We start from the raw sequence: 17,984 nt of genomic DNA, 5'->3' as shown, positions 1-17,984 counted from the left end.
ACGGACAAAACCCTTTTTGTCAATCGGTGACCAACCACGAATGTTGTTAGATTATGATCATGACGTAGTCCGTCTGTAGCCGCTTTGTACCTTAGCAGCAGGAATTATCCAATCACAACGCGGACAACGCCCATTTGGTCAGCTTTGGTTATTTGACATCCAATCGGAGAGTTCGAATCAAGAATTCTATCTCCGCCTCTTTTTCGTGACGTGCTTGTGTCGCAGGGCGGGGTTTCCATTTTCACTGCGAGTTTCGGGGAACAAACATGGAGCCGGAGATGGAGGACAAAACCTTAGAGCTAATGGTGAGTACTCGGTTGTGCTTCGAGAAAGATTTTCTGGTATGTCCTAAAGACTTTCGCGTTTATACATTCGTATTACCGGTTACAAGTACAGGCTGGTAGAACATAACCAGCTTGTGGAGTGGGTAGGGATCGGTTGAGTTGAGGGGGAAGGAGTGGTGAGGAGCGAGAGAGAGAGAAATGGCTGGCTCGGCTGACAAGGAGGGCCCTGCTATGTATCGCTGTCTCACTTGGTGGTTTTCACGTCTCTCCCCCTTGTTTTCCGCGTTATACCAAAGCTGATACGTTAGTAGACAAGTCCAGCAGGTGTTATTGGTGGTGGTTGAGGATATTTATTGAGTTAGTGGCGGATGTGGAGGGAGTGAAGCTGCCGCGGCATCGTGGTGAGTCCGAGGCTCGTCGACTTTAGCCGGTGACTTGAGCTTCACTGCGGCGCCTCTGCGCCACTCACTCCAGCCTATAATCTGATCGTACAGACCAGTTGTGGTTCATATGCAGTCTCAGAATCCTTCACTATGTTTTAAAGTTTTCAAAACAACCATTTCTCTCACACAAAAACGTCTCATTTACGTGACACGACATATTTTAACTGGAGTTTAAAGCTGCGTAATAGGAAGTAACCGCTCGTGCTGTCAATTGCAAATGACATTTCTGAGCCAAACGATGAGGAAATCTACAAATATCGTAACTTTTACAAGAATCATGGTTTAATGTGAATGAATAGTTGTGTTTTGGTAACCACGCATCTTTTTAGGGAAATACAAATCTTCATTGTTGACGTGAAGGAAGTGATAGCAAGCTGCTAGGTGGCTAACCGCATCAAACCATTAGCCTACGCCAACTAATTACGATATTTTCTTATTAAACTCATTGATTTTTGTTTCATACTTTTATGAATAGAAATTGTATAAGAATCACAATAAAAACAAACTGAATTCCTCCAAGTTTGTCCTTCACTAGTTTAACATCACATTTGACATGATTTACATCTGTGTGTAGTCTCATTATCAATCTTAATTAAATAAAACATTTCTGTTAATCTAAAACATTTTTATAGTGCCTTTAAGTGTATTGACTTATTTAAATATGCCCTTTATTAATGAGGCTGTCTCTGAATCAATATCATCTTGCCAATACAATATCATTATAGAATCAGTTTTACAGATTGGATTTGCTTCTTGTTGCTATGGATACACTGTAAAGGTAGGAGTGAATGTTCTTGAGTTTGTCCACTTTGTATTGTGAAGCTTGAGAAAGATAGATGGTTTTTGGTCGAAGATAACAAGCCACGTGCATTTGTGTATAGACACAGCAGAGGACTCATAATGAAACAAAGTCATGCAAATGTCAAAAGCACAACAAAATACTAAAAGTAAAATGGAACCGTAAAAACAAACTAATTCAATACATTTATAAAACTATAATACTACTATCTCACTCAGTGATGGTAAAATAACACTGGTGTCTATCTTTGATATCACACCGCTTTCAGTCCAGAGAGCTTTTGCCCAAGTTTATAAAGATATTCACGATATGAATGGTGATTGTGGATTAAAGCAGGTGCTGAGTCGTGGATATTAAGGGCATCATCTCTGTGTCGCCTGTGTTTGGGATGTAAGCATATCCTTGTGGTGGCCTTGGCTAGGGGACAGCTGTTGACACGATACCCAAACGCCTACACACCCTGCCCCATCCCACATCTTAACAGCATGCTGATGGAGAATCTGTCCAATTATTCAGCACACAGAGATCGTAGGCTGGTGCTCAGTCCTTTCATCTGCTTTCCAACAAACAATGCGATGGAATTATGAACGCATGCGAGCAGATGATGAAAGGGTGATGTTTAGTGTCACTGTCAAGCGGAAACCTTGTCTCCAAAAACGGCTTTTCAGGAAATGGAAAAAAGCACTACGCTGCATTGTCAAAGTTGATATTGTGTCTTAATATGGTCAAACACTTGCATGTGTCATTATGTTAACCTTTTACCAAAATCAAGCTAAATTGAGTTACAAGGTTTTTGACTGGAGATTTTCGGACATGTTTTGTCCGTCATTAGAACGCCAACAAGTGCATCGCATTATGTGTTCGTCAACTTGCAGGTTATAAAGTTTACTGTAGCTATGTGGGCGGCTGAGCACTCAGTTTCTTTCTGTCTTTTGGCTGAAATCTCATATTGTGAAAGATGAAGTGTTATGCACTTGCTTTTTAAGACCGTTTTGGCCATGACTCGATGATAAATGCTAGACTAAGACACTCTTCTCCACTTCTCAAATACATAAAACATTTTCCATATATATATATCTATATCTATATCTCACATACATATATAGTTTGTGTGTTTCTTGAGTAAAGAAAATGCTACTTTTTAATAGAACTAGTACTTTTTTTTATTTACCCTTGCATTGCAAACAAGCAGAGATGTTGCAAACTGTGTGCGACACTTCATTCACGATAGAGGCGGGTGAAGTTATGATGTTTTAAAGACAGTTTGAGGATCCAGTGGAGTTACAAGTTTCCGTCACAAGCTCTTTTTAATGATTTTCTTTGGTTTAAAATGTGCAAAACCCACATACAGATGTATATGGTGACCAATAGTAATGATTTATGAAAAAATAAAATAGACAAAATATGGAGATACAAGGTTTCCGCCCGACAGCGACAATAGGTCTCGTATAGAGCTGGTAAGTCCCGCCCCTTCCGCTAACCCCACTGGACCTCTAGGTTGAAAAATCGTCAATGCAAGTGAATGGGAGAAAATAATTATTTTCTGGTCCCGTTTGAATTTTGCCATGAATGTGAACATATGTTGTCTGTGAATTTTTTATATAATTTTTCGTGTAAAGAATGCAAAAATTTAGCTGGTAGAAGTTTGATACGGTTAGACTTTGTGTGAGAGCACTTTGTGGACTACAACTCTTCCCTGCTTTCGACGCGAATCTGAAGAAAGAACAGCCGATTTGGTTTGAATGGTGACATTTGGGTACAAAATAGGGTTGGGGCGGTATTACGGTAATATCGGATACCGCGGGATCTTAAAATAGCACCGGTATCAGTTTCAATACCGTCATTACCGGCACTTATATAGCCTATAATATATATAATTTATTTATTGCCTAAAAAATGCTTATGTGTGGTTGCAGTTTGGCAATATTTCTGGTTCCAACCGAATATGAAGGGAGAGGCGGTAAATACTGACGAGGCAATTTGTAAATTGTGCAATAAAAAGGTGACCGGTAAACACCTCTAACGTTGCATCTCCGAAACAACCGCCCACTCACTGCTGCCAGGATACATGAGCGCATTAAGTTTCGTATTTGTTAAAATATTATAATGTTATTTTTTCCATCTTTGTTGATTATGAAAAGTGAACAGCACAAATAAGATGGGATGCATCGGGAGTCAGACGATTTGACCATTTCAATAAATTTAGTTTTGTAAAAGGCCTCTTTAAAACGAATTTCGTTTTGTATAAATTGTATCTAAATTTTTATAAAATTTTCATCATCCAATATGCCTGGATTTAATATAATCATGACATGATGGGCATGCCGCTGTCACTTGCATTGAAATCTCATAAAAAAGGCTATGCCTCACAGACATGACAAATAAATAAAGCTTGAAATTTCTTTAAACGAAAGAATTAAAAACGAAAGAAATAGGCAACTCACTGATTAGGCTAAGTAATCCATGATGTGCATTTCTCTCGTTCATACAGAGATGCGATCGTTAATTTCATTAAACGAAACAATTCAAAACGAAAAGAAATATAGTCTGATTAATCAATGGTGTGCATTTCTCTCTATAGCGTTCACTACAGAGATGGCGAGCGTCAATTTCTTTAAACGAAACAATTCAAAACGAAAGAAATTGGCTACTCACTGTCACTGATTAGGCTAAGTAATCCACGATGTGCATTTCTCTCTAGGCGCGTTCATGCGGAGATGGCGATCGTCAATTTCTTTAAACGAAACAATTCAAAACGAAAGAAATAGGCTACTCACTGATTAGGCTAAGTAATCCACAATGTGCATTTCTCTCTAGGCGCGTTCATACGGAGATGCGATCGTCAATTTCAGTAAACGAAACCATTCAAAACGAAAATAAATAGACTAGCCTACTCTCTGTAATCCATGATGTGCATTTCTCTAGCGTTCACTACGGAGATGCCGATCGTCAATTTCTTTAAACGAAACAATTCAAAACGAAAAGAAAAAGGCCACTCTCTGATTGTGTAATGATGTGCATTTCTCTCTATATGTTCGTTCACTACAGAGATGGCGATCGTCAACTTCCATCTTTGCAGAAAAGTTTTATTAATAAAAATCTATGGACACGCGTCACCGGATTGCACTTCTTGCTTGTTGCACGCACACAGATATGTTGAATAATGGTTGGGCTCGGGCTCATAATAACAGTTAATGCCGTCGGCCTGACTCAGACACAACGTGCAGGGGTTGGGCTTGATTTTTTTGTTGTTGTTTTTTTGCCCGATCTGGCATTCAGTTTCTGAACGGTATAGGCACAAGCCAACAGTTTGGTGACGCCGTCTGAGTCCATTATGTCATAATTTTTAATTAGTCACGGTAATACCGTATACCCCGGAAAAATAGGGAGGCGGTTTGACGGTTTCAAAATTCGAATACCGCCCAAGCCTAGTACAAAACACACAGGCATCTCGATCTGTCTCCATAGATTATCGCATCATTAGCACCGTGATTTGACAAGTGGAGGGAAATGTGTTATGGGGTGACGTCACATAGGCGACATGTAGTCTTTCTCGTTATGTCTTTTCCACAACTGCTAGCCAAAGAATCATACAATATACTGTCAAACTCGTAACATGAAAAATTATATAAAAAATTCACAGACAACATATGTTCACATTCATGGCACAATTCAAACGGGATCAGAAAATAATTATTTTCGCCCATTCACTTGCATTGACGATTTTTCAACCTAGAGGTCCACTTGGGGTTTTACGGATGGGCGGGACTTACCAGCTCTATAGGAGTGGTTCCGATTTATATTGTGGTCCAATGTAACAATGTAAAGACGACATTGTTAAATAATGTTTTTGTTTTTTCCTTCTGCAGAACACCTCTGTCATGGACTCGCAGACTGAAGACCGCTCCCCAAAGATCACAATTTTTAAGGTGAGGTGGATGAGCCGTACCTCTGTGTTTGTCAAAGCCAGTAAAAATAATAAACAGATACTAGAATAAGGACCAGTTGAGTAGCCTCTCCCTGGACCATGAAGGATTTTCCATATTGAAGTACTGTTGACTTAGGGTTTTGTTGTAGGGCACTGCCTAATCTGCGTCTGGAAAACCTCTGTGACCATTTCCGCAAGCCTTTATTGCATCCGTATTTAGGATCAGTGTGTCCTCTCTTGCATTTTTGAGATGTCCTGTGTAGTAACAGTGGGCCTAAAATGATCCGGACACTTATACTACCGTAATGTTTTAGAAAGAAATCTCTTATTCTCACCAAGACTGCATTTATTTGATCGAAAATATAGTAAAAGCAGTAGGCTAATCCTGTGAAATATTGTTACATTTTAAAATCTATATTAAGATAAAATCTCTTCCTGGCAAAGCTGTATTTTCAGTATCAGGTTTTAGTGTCACATGATCTATCAGAAATCTTTCTAATTTGCTTTAGTGCTCAAGGCACATTTCTTATCAATTATAATCATTGATGCTTAGTTTAATGGAAACCGTGATACATTTTTATTCAGAAATCTTTTGATCAATTGAATGCATCCTTGATGAATAAAAGTATTAATTTCTTGAAAAATAAAACTCTTACTGACCCCAAACTTTTCAAAGGTGATGCAAGTCACACTTCAGTACAAACTATCTGAAATTGATATTTAAACAAGTGGCATCTGCAAACATACAATGATAAACTTTTTTTTTTTAGTGGATGTTCAGTTCCCCTGAAGCTCACACAGATGTCCTAGCAGAGAAACCGCACATTTGATCACACATTTGACTACCAGAAAATGAAAGTGCCCAGAATCTTTTTATTCAACAAAGAATCAAACATCTTTTTGTGAAATGTTTTTCAGTTTGTTTTCTGCTTTTTGTGTGTTTTTAATGCCTCGTTTCCACCGAGCGGTACAGTACAGTATGATTTGGGACGGGAAACCCTGATCCAGCTTGCGTACTGCTTGGTGGAAACTAGGCATAATGTTGTTTTTGATTAAAAGCAGGAGAGTTTAATGTTAAAACTATCTCTGTATCTTAAGTCAAGTAAGTGTGTTCTGCTGGCGGTACACCACACGTGAAAACATTTGTAATCAAATTGCTAAACAACCACTGAATGGAATAACACAAAATATGTATAATTTTAAAGCTTAGAAACTCAGCTTCTTAATGCATGTAACCATTTTGATCAACTCTTACGAGTGCTGAGTTGTCTCTCTAAACCGTACTGTACCGCCGGCGGCCACCACCTAGCAACAAAACAATTAATAATCATATTTTTCAAAACTACTGGCTTGATCAACACAAAATAGGTGTCATTTGAAAGCTTAGTCTCAACTTTACATGCATGTAACCAATTTGATGAACTCCTAAGTAGTACAGTGTAGTGCACGGAGTAGAAAACAACAAACATTGTTTTGGGCTTTGACTAAACTTGAGCAAGTTTGTGTGTCACTCGAAAAATGCCTTCAGGGCTTAAAGGGTTAATTGTTTTACTCTTTTCTGAGTAAATGCATCTGCCTTGTAATACTATGAATGTTTCTATTCTCCCTTTGCCCAATCCTTTTCCAATACAGATTTTTTTTTTGGCCTCATCTAACATATCTATTTATTTGTTTTTCCTTGTACGATTCTCCCAGCCTATCTTTATCTGTCCTCAGGTGAGTAATGGACCTTTGACGGGCTCTAGGAAGCGGCCATCGGAAGGAAATTACGAGAAGGAGAAGGACGTGTGTATCCAGCTCTTTGATCAGTGGTCTGAAGCGGACCAGGTGGAGTTTGTGGAACACCTGATCTCACGCATGTGCCATTACCAACACGGCCACATAAACTCCTACCTCAAACCCATGCTCCAAAGGGACTTCATTACGGCACTGCCAGGTATTACATATAGTCCTTATTCTGAAAGTGCTGTTTTTGACGGAGGTTCCATGCATTAAATTTAGCCTCAAGATTAAAGATAGACCATGTTTGTATTAGACTATTTTAGTATAGCCTATCTCTAATATTATATATAAATCAAACTTTAATTTCAATCAAATTAATCATTTAACACCTGTTCCTGGTGTTATTGTTCATAATTCATCAGTGCATGTTATTCTAAGATTAAAAGTTAATGTTCATATTTCATTAAAACATACTACCATACAAAAGTCTGGGGCAAGTAAGATTTAAGAAATTTATACATTTTTCAGCAAGGATGCTTTAAATTGGTCAAAAGTGACTGTACTAAAGACATTTATAATGTTTCAACAAAAATACATTTCAATTAAATACTCTTCTTTTGACTTTTTTTTTTTACATGAAATAATTCCGGAAATAATTTCCACAAAAAATATTACGCAACTTAATATTAAGAAATATTTCTTTAGTGCCAGATCAGCATATTAGACTGATTTCTGAAGGATCATGTGACACTGAAGACTGGAGTAATGATGCTGAAAATACAGCTCTGTCATCACAAGAATGTACATGCAAATTACCATGTTTTGAAATAGAAAAGTCATTTTAAAATTAAATTTTTCACAATATTACTGCATTTGATCAAATAATGGCAGTCTTTGTAAACATTAAAGACTTCTTAAAAAAAAAAAAAGAAGGTGTATCTTTCCTTGTCTTTACACTTTCTTTTAGAAAATGCATCAGATTGTCAAATGTGTTGTGACTGTTTTTTTGTTTTTTGACGTTAAACACAAATATTCTTTGACCGGTGTTCTTAAATATTCTTTATCCTGCTTTTAACTCTTGCATCCTTTAAAAAAAAAAACTTTCTTTTTGTGTTCCAGCTCAGGGTCTGGATCATATAGCGGAGAATATCTTGTCCTTCCTGGACGCACGCTCGCTGTGTTCGGCCGAGCTGGTGTGTAAGGAGTGGCAGCGTGTGATTTCTGAAGGCATGTTGTGGAAGAAGCTGATCGAGAGGATGGTTCGGACAGACCCGCTGTGGAAAGGCCTTTCAGAGAGACACCAGTGGTGAGTCATGGTGCTGATATGACTGTTTACATCCCTCAAACCCCCTCATTTATACATGAGGTTTAACAACCACCTCGTCATTATCTCTCAGTGGTGTAATTCTCCACCAGACATTCTAGGAACCTCCATTTAGACTGTCTTGTACATCTTATTTGGCCTTAAATTATAAAGGGGCTTGTGTATGCCAGCTTATCAGGGATGTTTATTGCTGTTTGATTCACAGGGAAAAATACCTGTTCAAGAACCGCACAACAGAAGTTCCTCCGAACTCATACTACCGTTCTCTTTATCCGAAAATCATTCAGGACATCGAGGTGGGCAAATCAATCATTGTTTCTTTCTGTCTTTTATGGGTGTAATATGAGATTAGCTCTTGTCTGCTCATGCCAGAAACGAGCCAGTGGAAGGGAGGTAGTAACTCTGAGCATTTGTTTGTTCATTTGAGCAAGCAGGAGCAGTGATTTAACCTCAGGGGTGGGCGGCAGGCCTCATGCAACCTAGCTGTCTTTTTCATAGTAATCAGATTGTGCAGCCATCAGCTATTTAAATATCACATTTTCAAATGGTCCGCTTTTTTTATTTGATGTCAATGCGTAATCATTTTAATCAAATCAAGTAAAATAATTACTTAAATTGCTGTTCCTGTTCCCAGACCATCGAGGCGAACTGGAGGTGTGGCCGACATAACTTGCAAAGGATCCAGTGTAGGTCGGAGAACAGCAAAGGTGTTTACTGCCTCCAGTATGACGACGAAAAGATCATCAGCGGTCTACGAGATAACTCCATCAAGGTGTGACCACACTCTGCCTGTGTATTTCTCGTGAACCTTGTGTGGGGTTTACTGTAGTCATCACTGGTAAAAACCACAGTCTGACTGCATCCTTCCTTACGCAGGTGCCATTTAAAAATGCTAACCACTTTTGACATCAAGCGTGTTCTTGTGAATTATGACGCATTTAATCGCATTTTGCAAATGCACAATTTTGTGATTGTTTGCTCGAACCAAAGGGGTTCAAGATGTCTGCATTCAGATGGAGGATGCTTTTAAAACTCTCAAAACAGAAACACGACTCGAGTTTTAGATTTAAATCAAATCAAATTTATTTATAGAGCACATTTAAAATCAACCTTGGTTGGCCAAAGTGCTGTACAGTAAGATAAGAAAAACAAACAAAACAAGACAAAAAACATACAAGTTATGGTACATTAAACGCATTAGAGAAAAAATTTGTTTTTTACATAATTGAATTAAATTTACACAATTGAAACACTCCCCTTATTTATTATAATACTAAAACTAGTGAGAGTGTATTGAAACCAGTGAGATGATTCAAGTGACTCTTAAGGCAAGAATGACTAATTACAGTAGTCAACATTTTAAGTGGATCGAAACCTTTCATCAAAGTTATACATGAGTTTTGAATAATACCCGTTCTTGTCTTAGGACAACATTGAACTTTTTTGTTCCACTTCAAATGTTGACTACTGTATATTGAGTTAGGGGTTTGTTTAAATGCATCTTACATCCGATTTTCTCATCTCTTATTTCTTATTCTTGAAATTCAGCTTGTGTATCTCTAGGGAAGTCTCATTGGTGACTATAGCATATTTTTTAAAAGGTTGTTGTTATTAAACAGGTTTTAATTATAGAATAGTAATGTTTTAATAGCATTTTTTTTTAGGAAAAAAGTGAATACTTTTCAGCAAAGATGCGTTAAGTTGATCAAAAGTGGCAGTAATGACATTTGTTAGAAAAGATTTATATTTCAAATATATATTATGAATTTTATCACAGTTTAAGCAAAAATATTCAAGTGTTCAATATTGATGATAATAAGAAATGTTTCTCGAACATCAAATCAGCATATTAGAATGATTTCTGAAGGGTAATGTGACACTGAAGACTGGAGTAATGATGCTGAAAATTCAGCTTTTCTTTCACAGGAATTACGTTTTATAATGCATTTAAAATAGAAAACAGGTCCTTTAAATTGTAATATTTCACAGTATTACTGTTTAAACTGTTTTTATTTAAATAAATACAGCCTTGGCCCTTTGTGAGCATAAGTGATTTTTAAACATTAAAACATCTTACCAACCTCAAACTGTGGAACAGTTGTGTATTTTAAGTTTTTATTTAATTGAATATATTAGATCAAAAATTCAAATTGATATTGGCCATGATATAAATAATTATTGGCTGACAACAACATTGGCCAAAATATTGCCGCATCTCAACTAGCAATGTGAAATTATTATGAGATTGTGAAATTCATGGCGTTTGCAAATGTGAAAAGATGTCGTATGTGTGTTTGTATTCAGATATGGGATAAACAGACTCTGGAGTGTTTGAAGATCCTGACAGGGCACACAGGCTCTGTGCTGTGTCTGCAATACGATGAGAGAGTCATTGTTACCGGCTCCTCTGATTCCACTGTCAGGTCAGATTTCTATCGTTCTCTCGCTTTCTATAAGTCCTCTGTTCATTTCTCCATTCCCCCACCCCTCTCCCCCATCACTCCACATGTCTGTTCAGCTGGAATGAGTAAGGGACTGATAAAATCGGCGCTGACTTCTCTTGCCTTCTCTTTTTACCCAGAGTTTGGGATGTGAACTCGGGGGAGGTTTTGAACACTCTGATCCATCACAACGAGGCCGTGCTCCACCTGCGATTCTGTAACGGGTTGATGGTCACCTGCTCGAAGGATCGCTCCATCGCCGTGTGGGACATGGCCTCTCCCACAGACATCAGCCTCCGCCGAGTCCTCGTCGGACACAGGGCCGCCGTCAATGTGGTCGACTTTGACGACAAGTACATTGTCTCTGCCTCTGGTGATCGGACCATAAAGGTCAGTGCTCTTCTCTCTGAATGACTGTTATCAGCTGTCAATCAAACCACAAATCAATGCTCTTAGAGCTGTATCTGATTTCAAATATATCTGCACCCAATACATATCACAGGGGGGTAATTTCTTTTCTATATTTATACAGATTTCTGTATTTTACGGCCTGAAAAGTATGACCATGAAATGGTTTTTGGGTGGATGGTGTGCTGGTTAGGGCTGTCAAAACGGCTCAAAAACTAAATTCGAATTTCATACTTGCTTATTACTAATATTTGAATTTAAAAGGCGTATTTTCAGTTAGAGCTTTTTTTTTGCTTGTCTCCATGCCACAAGAGGGTGCTATGAGCAAAATATTAATGCACTGCATTAAATTGTTTATTCAGGGCAATTAAATAACATTACTGTTTGTAGTGCATAAAGTTTAAACTACCAATTATAAATCGCACATTTCGTAAATTGCATAACAATTATCTACATAACAGCATCATGTATTTATGCATAGTTTAATGCAAAGATTCGAAGCTCCAATCACACAGTACTTTTTTTGCGTTTAAAAACATGACATGCAGTGGAATGACCCCCCCCCCCCACACACACACACACACACACACACACAAAGTTAAAACGTTTTAGTTTTTTTTACCTTTACATGGCTTTCTAAACATGCGGCTCTCTTGTGCGAGACACGAGTGCACTGGTCAGATGTCTGTCTAGTCTGTCTGTCAGACGTTTACAAAATGCGTTCTTTGTGTGAACAGCTTTGTTACAGTTTTGACGTAACCAAGACCACCGCATTGAGCTTCTCCATTTCTGCAATGTTTTGCATCTTGCACCGCATCTAGTGGGTTCAACTGTATAGGCTAACAAAAACATTAAAACGCAACAACGACATCACATCTCGTACGCCACTGCCTGATGCACACCTAAAATTCGAATGCACCGGTTTTTACATTCGAATATGGATTTTTATTTTAAATTTGACAAGTATTCATTTTTTAATTTGACAGCCTTAGTGCCTGTTACTGTATGATGATTGAAATGGCCTAAAGCAATTACGTTTTCTAAAACCTTTATTTAATGCACAGATTGATTTTAACAGTACTGCACAAGCTGTGTGTGGGTTAGCCAGGGTTCAAAGTGCCAAGTAAAAATCAGCGTTGAAACTGTCACTCGGCAGTTGCCTGGTAACTTTCTTATGAATTGACAATGCATGGTTGTGAGAATATGATATGGCTTAGTGCGATCATCAGATTGCAGCGGTTGTGGTGTAATTCTATAAAAATATAGTCTGACGCGCTGCATGTTTCAGAGTACTGTAACAGCACTTTGTTTTCAGTTTCGTTTCACAGTTAATTCTACTCTGCAAGTGCTGTGTGTTTTGAGTCACTCATAATTTGCATTTGGGAACGCAACATTCGTCATGAGAATAGTTTATAAATCTGTTGACAACAAAGAGAAGCGATAAAGCAGGGCTGCTCAAATCCAGCCCTGGAGTGCCACTGTCCTACAGAGTTCAGCTCAAACTATGATCAAACTCGCCTACCTGCAGTTTTCTAGTAACTCAGACCTCGGCTAGCTTGTTCAGGTGTGTTTGGTTAGATTTGGAACTAAACTCTGCAGGGAAGTGGTCCTCCAGTTTTCCGCCAAAATAAGTTGAATGGTTTTGTGCTGCAATGGACTTGACTAATTTGTCGTGCAGTCAGGCTTGGACTATTCAGGTGTCCGCTTGATCTGTCCAAAGCCAGAAATACCCAGCAGAGGGCAGCAGTGTAATGGCTTCTCAATTCTCTGTAGACTGGAGAAGCGCTACAGTCCGCTGCTCTTGCCCAGAGCCCTCGTCAGCACTCGTATTCTCCAGCCGCTCTCTCCTAGATGCTGGAATCGGGGCAATCGGGATTCCAGGAACAGACAGCCCTGAGCCAGCACACCCATCGCTCTGGGAGGGGTGCCAAGTCATTCTGCAGCCCCCACCCTCTGAAAACATTCCCCAAATAATGAGGCAGGGCAGTATGGGCTGGTGTGTGTGGGTTTTCTAGGGGTGTTTTCACATGTGCGCACACACAACTTCCTGAGTTTGAATGTACTGGTGCTTTATTAAATACGCCAATGGATTATTCTAAAGGAAAAGTGGCACTGGTTAGAAAATATACATATAAGGGTTAAACATTAAACACTTTAAAACTTTGTGATCTAAATGTGTAATGTAATGTTTTGCAGGTGTGGAGTACAAGCACCTGTGAGTTTGTTCGGACACTAAATGGTCATAAGCGAGGAATCGCCTGCCTACAGTACAGAGACAGACTCGTGGTCAGTGGCTCCTCAGACAACACCATCAGGTCTGTGCCAATAAATAATACATTGAGTTTACATATAAAAGTAATTGGCTGAATCTCAAGAAACGTGGGGGAAAAAAATATGTCCAGGTCACATTTCACCCTAGGACAATTGAAGTGAATATATTGTCTTTTATTTGTTTACCAAAACATTTTAAGGGTTTTGATATTAAACTTTCTTTTTTTAATACTGAATATAACCTAATTCTTATTTTCCTTGTTGGTATAATTGTTATTTTTTGGGGGTATAATGTGACCTGGGTTCACCCAGTTAGTATTACTTGCATTTGATTTATTTTCTCTTGAAATCTTTAATCTCTTTCTCCAGGCTCTGGGATATTGAGTGTGGAGCCTGTTTGCGGGTTTTGGAAGGGCATGAGGAGCTTGTTCGCTGTATTCGGTTTGATAACAAGCGGATTGTGAGTGGAGCGTATGACGGGTATGCCCAAGTCTGATTTATTCAAAGTTGAAATGTTTTATTGGCTTTTTTTTGCATTGCATTGCATTACAGTGCATTGAAGAATAACAGAATGTGGAAAAACAATTTTTGCAACTGTTTGCTAACAGCCAAAAAAGGCTGAGAGGAAGTTCCTGTAAAAAGTTTTAATAAAAAAAATAAAAATAAAAAAAAAGAAGAGTATTTCAAAATTTGTAGCGTTGGAGATTGAACACTTGACAAATTAAGATGCTTTTGCTGAAATGCATTCTAGTCTGGAGGATTAACTTTGGCCAGATTTATTTTTTTATTTTATTTTTTTTGTCTGGATTATGGCTGGTTTATTCCTGGCCTTAATGTGAATAATCTCTTTATTCTCACATCTTTAATTGCGGAGTTGCATTTGTCTGCTCCCTGTGCTCCAGTCATTAATCTGATACTTGAGCAGTACACTATACCCATACAGCCGAGGGAGCAGTCACTTTTAATCCTGGAAAGCCCACAATTGAATCACAGATTATCTGTAGATTATGCGTGAAATGCGGCTGTGGAGCTGCTTTACAACAGAAGAATGAGAGAGGGGTATTTTAACCAATGTATTGTGGATTTATGATTGTAATATTTTTGTCCATTATCTAATGTTCTTTAATATGTTTGTGTGTGTGTGTGTGTGTGTGTGTGTGTGCGCAGTAAAATTAAAGTATGGGACCTACAAGCTGCTCTCGATCCACGAGCCCCAGCCAGCACTCTGTGTCTACGTACACTAGTGGTGAGTTCCCAACCCTTCATAACCCAGCCACCTGACACACAACACTTCAGAACATACATGGGCTCAATTCATTATCTCTAAACAAAACTGCAAAATGGGTACTCTGTAAATTCCACACAAAATAAATAAAATAACGTTAGAGGTAAGTAATTTATATTGTATTTTAATTAATATTCCGCATTGATTTTTCTCTTCATCAAAGAATCTTGAATACATTTTTTTTTTTTTGCTTTCTGTAGTTTAATCCATAGTTAAATTGTGTTTTAAAATCTCTTTAAAAAAAAAAAAAGTTATTTTAAATTGTAATATGGTTGGCATAAGAGAGTAGAAAAAAAGGAATAAACTTATTGACCCCAAACGTTTAAACAGTAGTGTGTGTGTGTATATAGTATTTTATATAATAAATGTATAAAACTAAATTTTAAAGTTGAATGAACACTTGTCTTTAGACTATTTACTTAATTTTGGTAAATTTGAAGATCACTGAAACAATGGAAAATATTTGACCATGCTTTTAAAATTAACACGTGGAATCTAAAACACTGCATGACTAAAGTGTGTAACACATCCATGGTTTCAAGTTCTCTTCTTTTTTTTCTTTCTTTTTTTTTATCTCGTCTCTTTAAAAATGTACGGTGTTATACTGTGCACTTGGAATTGATGAAAATCAGTGCTGTCACTGATTATCTCAAAATGCTCAAAGATCAGCTGATTAATTGGTGCTAGGGAAGGTCGGTATATCGAGTTTATCAATTTGTCCTAAACATGAGACATGCTTTATATTAAGGGCTTAAAAATAACTTGTGCGATATTGTTAGTGCGTTAGTTTAAAGGAGCTTTCCCTGTCAGCTGCTCTGACAGATACTCGTGCTGTTTAATGCGTTTGAGACGTGGTGTTTTCCTCCAGGCATTACTTGCATTTTATAGGCATGTTCTACTTCTGTAAATGTTAGACAGTCTTGCAGTTGTTTCTATTTTGCTGTCATGACTGGACGAACATTATGTAAGCGAATCTCCGCTAAACTTCACAGACTTCATTGAACAGATGAAGCGCAGTAGAATAGGAGCGCAGTAATTCTGACTAAAATATACAAAAATATTTGTTGGACTTAAATTTGCCATATGTAGAATTGTAAACCTACGAGTAAGCGTGTTTTTATGATAGGGGTAACTGTAAAGTGCCTAGTGTAATGAGGTAATTAGATTAGCCTACATTTGATTAAGCTCAGATGAGTCAGTGTGTTCCTCTTAGCAATTAACATTTAGTCAGTGCTTTTCTTATCATTTTTAGTCTAACTTCTGCTTTAAAAGGGATCATTTTTGTTTTTAGATTTTTAGTTTTTAACCTTTTTTTTGTGCAATATATAACATGGTTACATTTGTTTTCATAGCCTTAAATATAAGCATTGTCAATATCAACATTGGGCAGGATGTAAAGTAGTTATTTTTTTTAAAATGCAGATTAAAAAAAAATAAAATCCAATTAGAAAATGCAGAGATGTATACCCTATATTGTCATTCAGCCAAAAATAAAGAGATGATATATTGGCCATATCACCCAGCCCTATGCCTACCTGCTCTACTCTGTTATTAATTCCTAATAATCTCTGATCTGTCCCGCATCCCTGTCATGTGTAGTTAACCCGCCCTCTGCATGGTGACGCATTTATAGCACCATAGATGGTCTGAACTGCATCACGTCATTCCCAGTCTGTGCCTGATTTTGATCCACAGCAGCGATGTCGCTTCAATAATAGTCTGTCTGCGTATAGGAACATTCTGGCCGAGTGTTCCGGCTCCAATTCGATGAGTTCCAGATCATCAGCAGCTCCCACGATGACACTATCCTTATCTGGGACTTCCTCAACGTGTCAACCAACGGGCAGACGGAAGGACGATCGCCGTCCCGCACGTATACCTATATATCCAGATAGCAGGTAACGCATGTTTTGACTTGTACGATTTCGTTCAAATTCGCACGTCAAAATTAAAACTAACTCGCATGCACGTGATCTCTTGACAGGGAAGCTCTGGTGGCGTGCGGAGTGTGTGCGAGTGTGTGTGGGGACTGTTCGGGTGACCCAGTCTCTGTGGAAGTGTGCCAGGATCAAAGGTCGAGGAACGCCACCACCACCCCCCTCCCCTTCACCCTCCTCTCTCCATCTGTCCGTTTTATTTCTCCCCCTCTTCGGTCATACTGAGGGCCGCCCCACAAAACACAAACTGCGTCAGTTCTCTTTCTCCCTCTCTGTGGAGGAGGAGGTGGAGAAACGGTGGAGAGAGCGATGCCATTAAGCAGAGAACCTGAGGGTGGGCGTGGAGCCCCCCTCTCACCCCCGCCACTGCGTACAGGGTGACGGCTGCCCCAGCTCCGCCCCCTGGGCCCATGAACTCTGTATCTATCTTTTGTTTGTTTTGTTTTTGATTTAAAAAAAGAAAAACTAAAGGGAGAAGGCAAGGTCTTGAGTGCCTTCCTTCTCTCGGGACTGTTCTGCATGAATGAGCGAGCGATGGGACGTATAATGTGTGCTGGTCAACTCCTCGGTTTCTGATTTTTTTTTTAAAAAAAATGCTTTTCCTTTTTTTAAGTTGGGAAATTGACTTCATATTTTTTTTCTTGTGAAATCGTATGAATAATTGTAGTTTTTGACTTCTCCTGATATGTCCTTCCATTTCTCGTTTTAGCGCTGTCCGTCTCGTTCCCCTTTTCATTGTCTGCTTGTCTAGGTTCTGAATGACCCATAACTGATCTGAATTTAGTTGTAAACAGAAATGTCTTGTCTAAAATGGTGTTGTATATTGAAAAGATTTTTTTAAAGAAAAAAGCGTTATTAATAAGAATAAAGTACTTGACTGTGAAGGAGTGTTAAGAAGCTTGCACAAGCGCGTCGTGTTTTTAGTGTGCGTGTTCGTACGCATGATTCGCCCCTTTGAGATAAAGGCTTTCCAACAGGCCCAAATTTCAGGAACCTGCCGTGACGGCTGCCAAGACCTTCCAAAAGCATAGGGCCGCTGTTCAAATATTTAAGTTTACCTCCTGCTCCGAATATGTGGAAATTGGCAGTACTGTCATTTTCGTCTTATGATCGCCACCATGGCAACAGCCACAATACATCAT

General features: G+C 38.5%; 1 protein-coding gene across 2 annotated transcripts; it reads left to right on the top strand.

Moving 5' to 3' along the window:
* Window positions 1-180: 180 nt before the first annotated feature.
* Window positions 181-17,726, top strand: fbxw11b (F-box and WD repeat domain containing 11b). 2 transcript variants are annotated; one of them, XR_014626282.1, is made up of 13 exons: window positions 181-305; window positions 5,396-5,455; window positions 7,150-7,390; window positions 8,296-8,482; window positions 8,706-8,796; window positions 9,135-9,272; window positions 10,805-10,923; window positions 11,082-11,331; window positions 13,546-13,664; window positions 13,990-14,261; window positions 14,317-14,866; window positions 16,639-16,803; window positions 16,890-17,726. XR_014626282.1 is itself a non-coding variant. In XM_084400214.1 (13 exons), exons 1-12 carry the CDS (start codon window positions 267-269, stop codon window positions 16,798-16,800), a joined length of 1,596 nt encoding a protein of 531 aa, XP_084256340.1. In that variant the 5' UTR covers window positions 182-266; the 3' UTR covers window positions 16,801-16,803; window positions 16,890-17,726. The 2 variants fall into 2 exon arrangements, 1 of the variants encoding a protein (XP_084256340.1); XM_084400214.1 differs by having other exon boundaries at window positions 182-305; window positions 13,990-14,100; window positions 14,788-14,866.
* Window positions 17,727-17,984: the final 258 nt, after the last annotated feature.

Source organism: Rutilus rutilus, assembly GCF_951802725.1.
Source record: "Rutilus rutilus genome assembly, chromosome: 25".
NCBI classification, from domain to species: Eukaryota; Metazoa; Chordata; class Actinopteri; order Cypriniformes; family Leuciscidae; genus Rutilus; species Rutilus rutilus.
The sequence above is the reverse complement of the archived record's forward strand: the minus strand, read 5'-3'. Positions and strand labels throughout refer to the sequence as shown.

Coding starts and splice junctions, on each gene's coding strand:
- fbxw11b (XM_084400214.1), top strand. CDS start 267: ATGGAGCCGGAGATGGAGGACAAAACCTTAGAGCTAATG. Junction 7,391..8,295: donor CTTCATTACGGCACTGCCAG/GTATTACATATA, acceptor TTTGTGTTCCAG/CTCAGGGTCTGGATCATATA. Junction 14,867..16,638: donor TGTGTCTACGTACACTAGTG/GTGAGTTCCCAA, acceptor GTCTGCGTATAG/GAACATTCTGGCCGAGTGTT.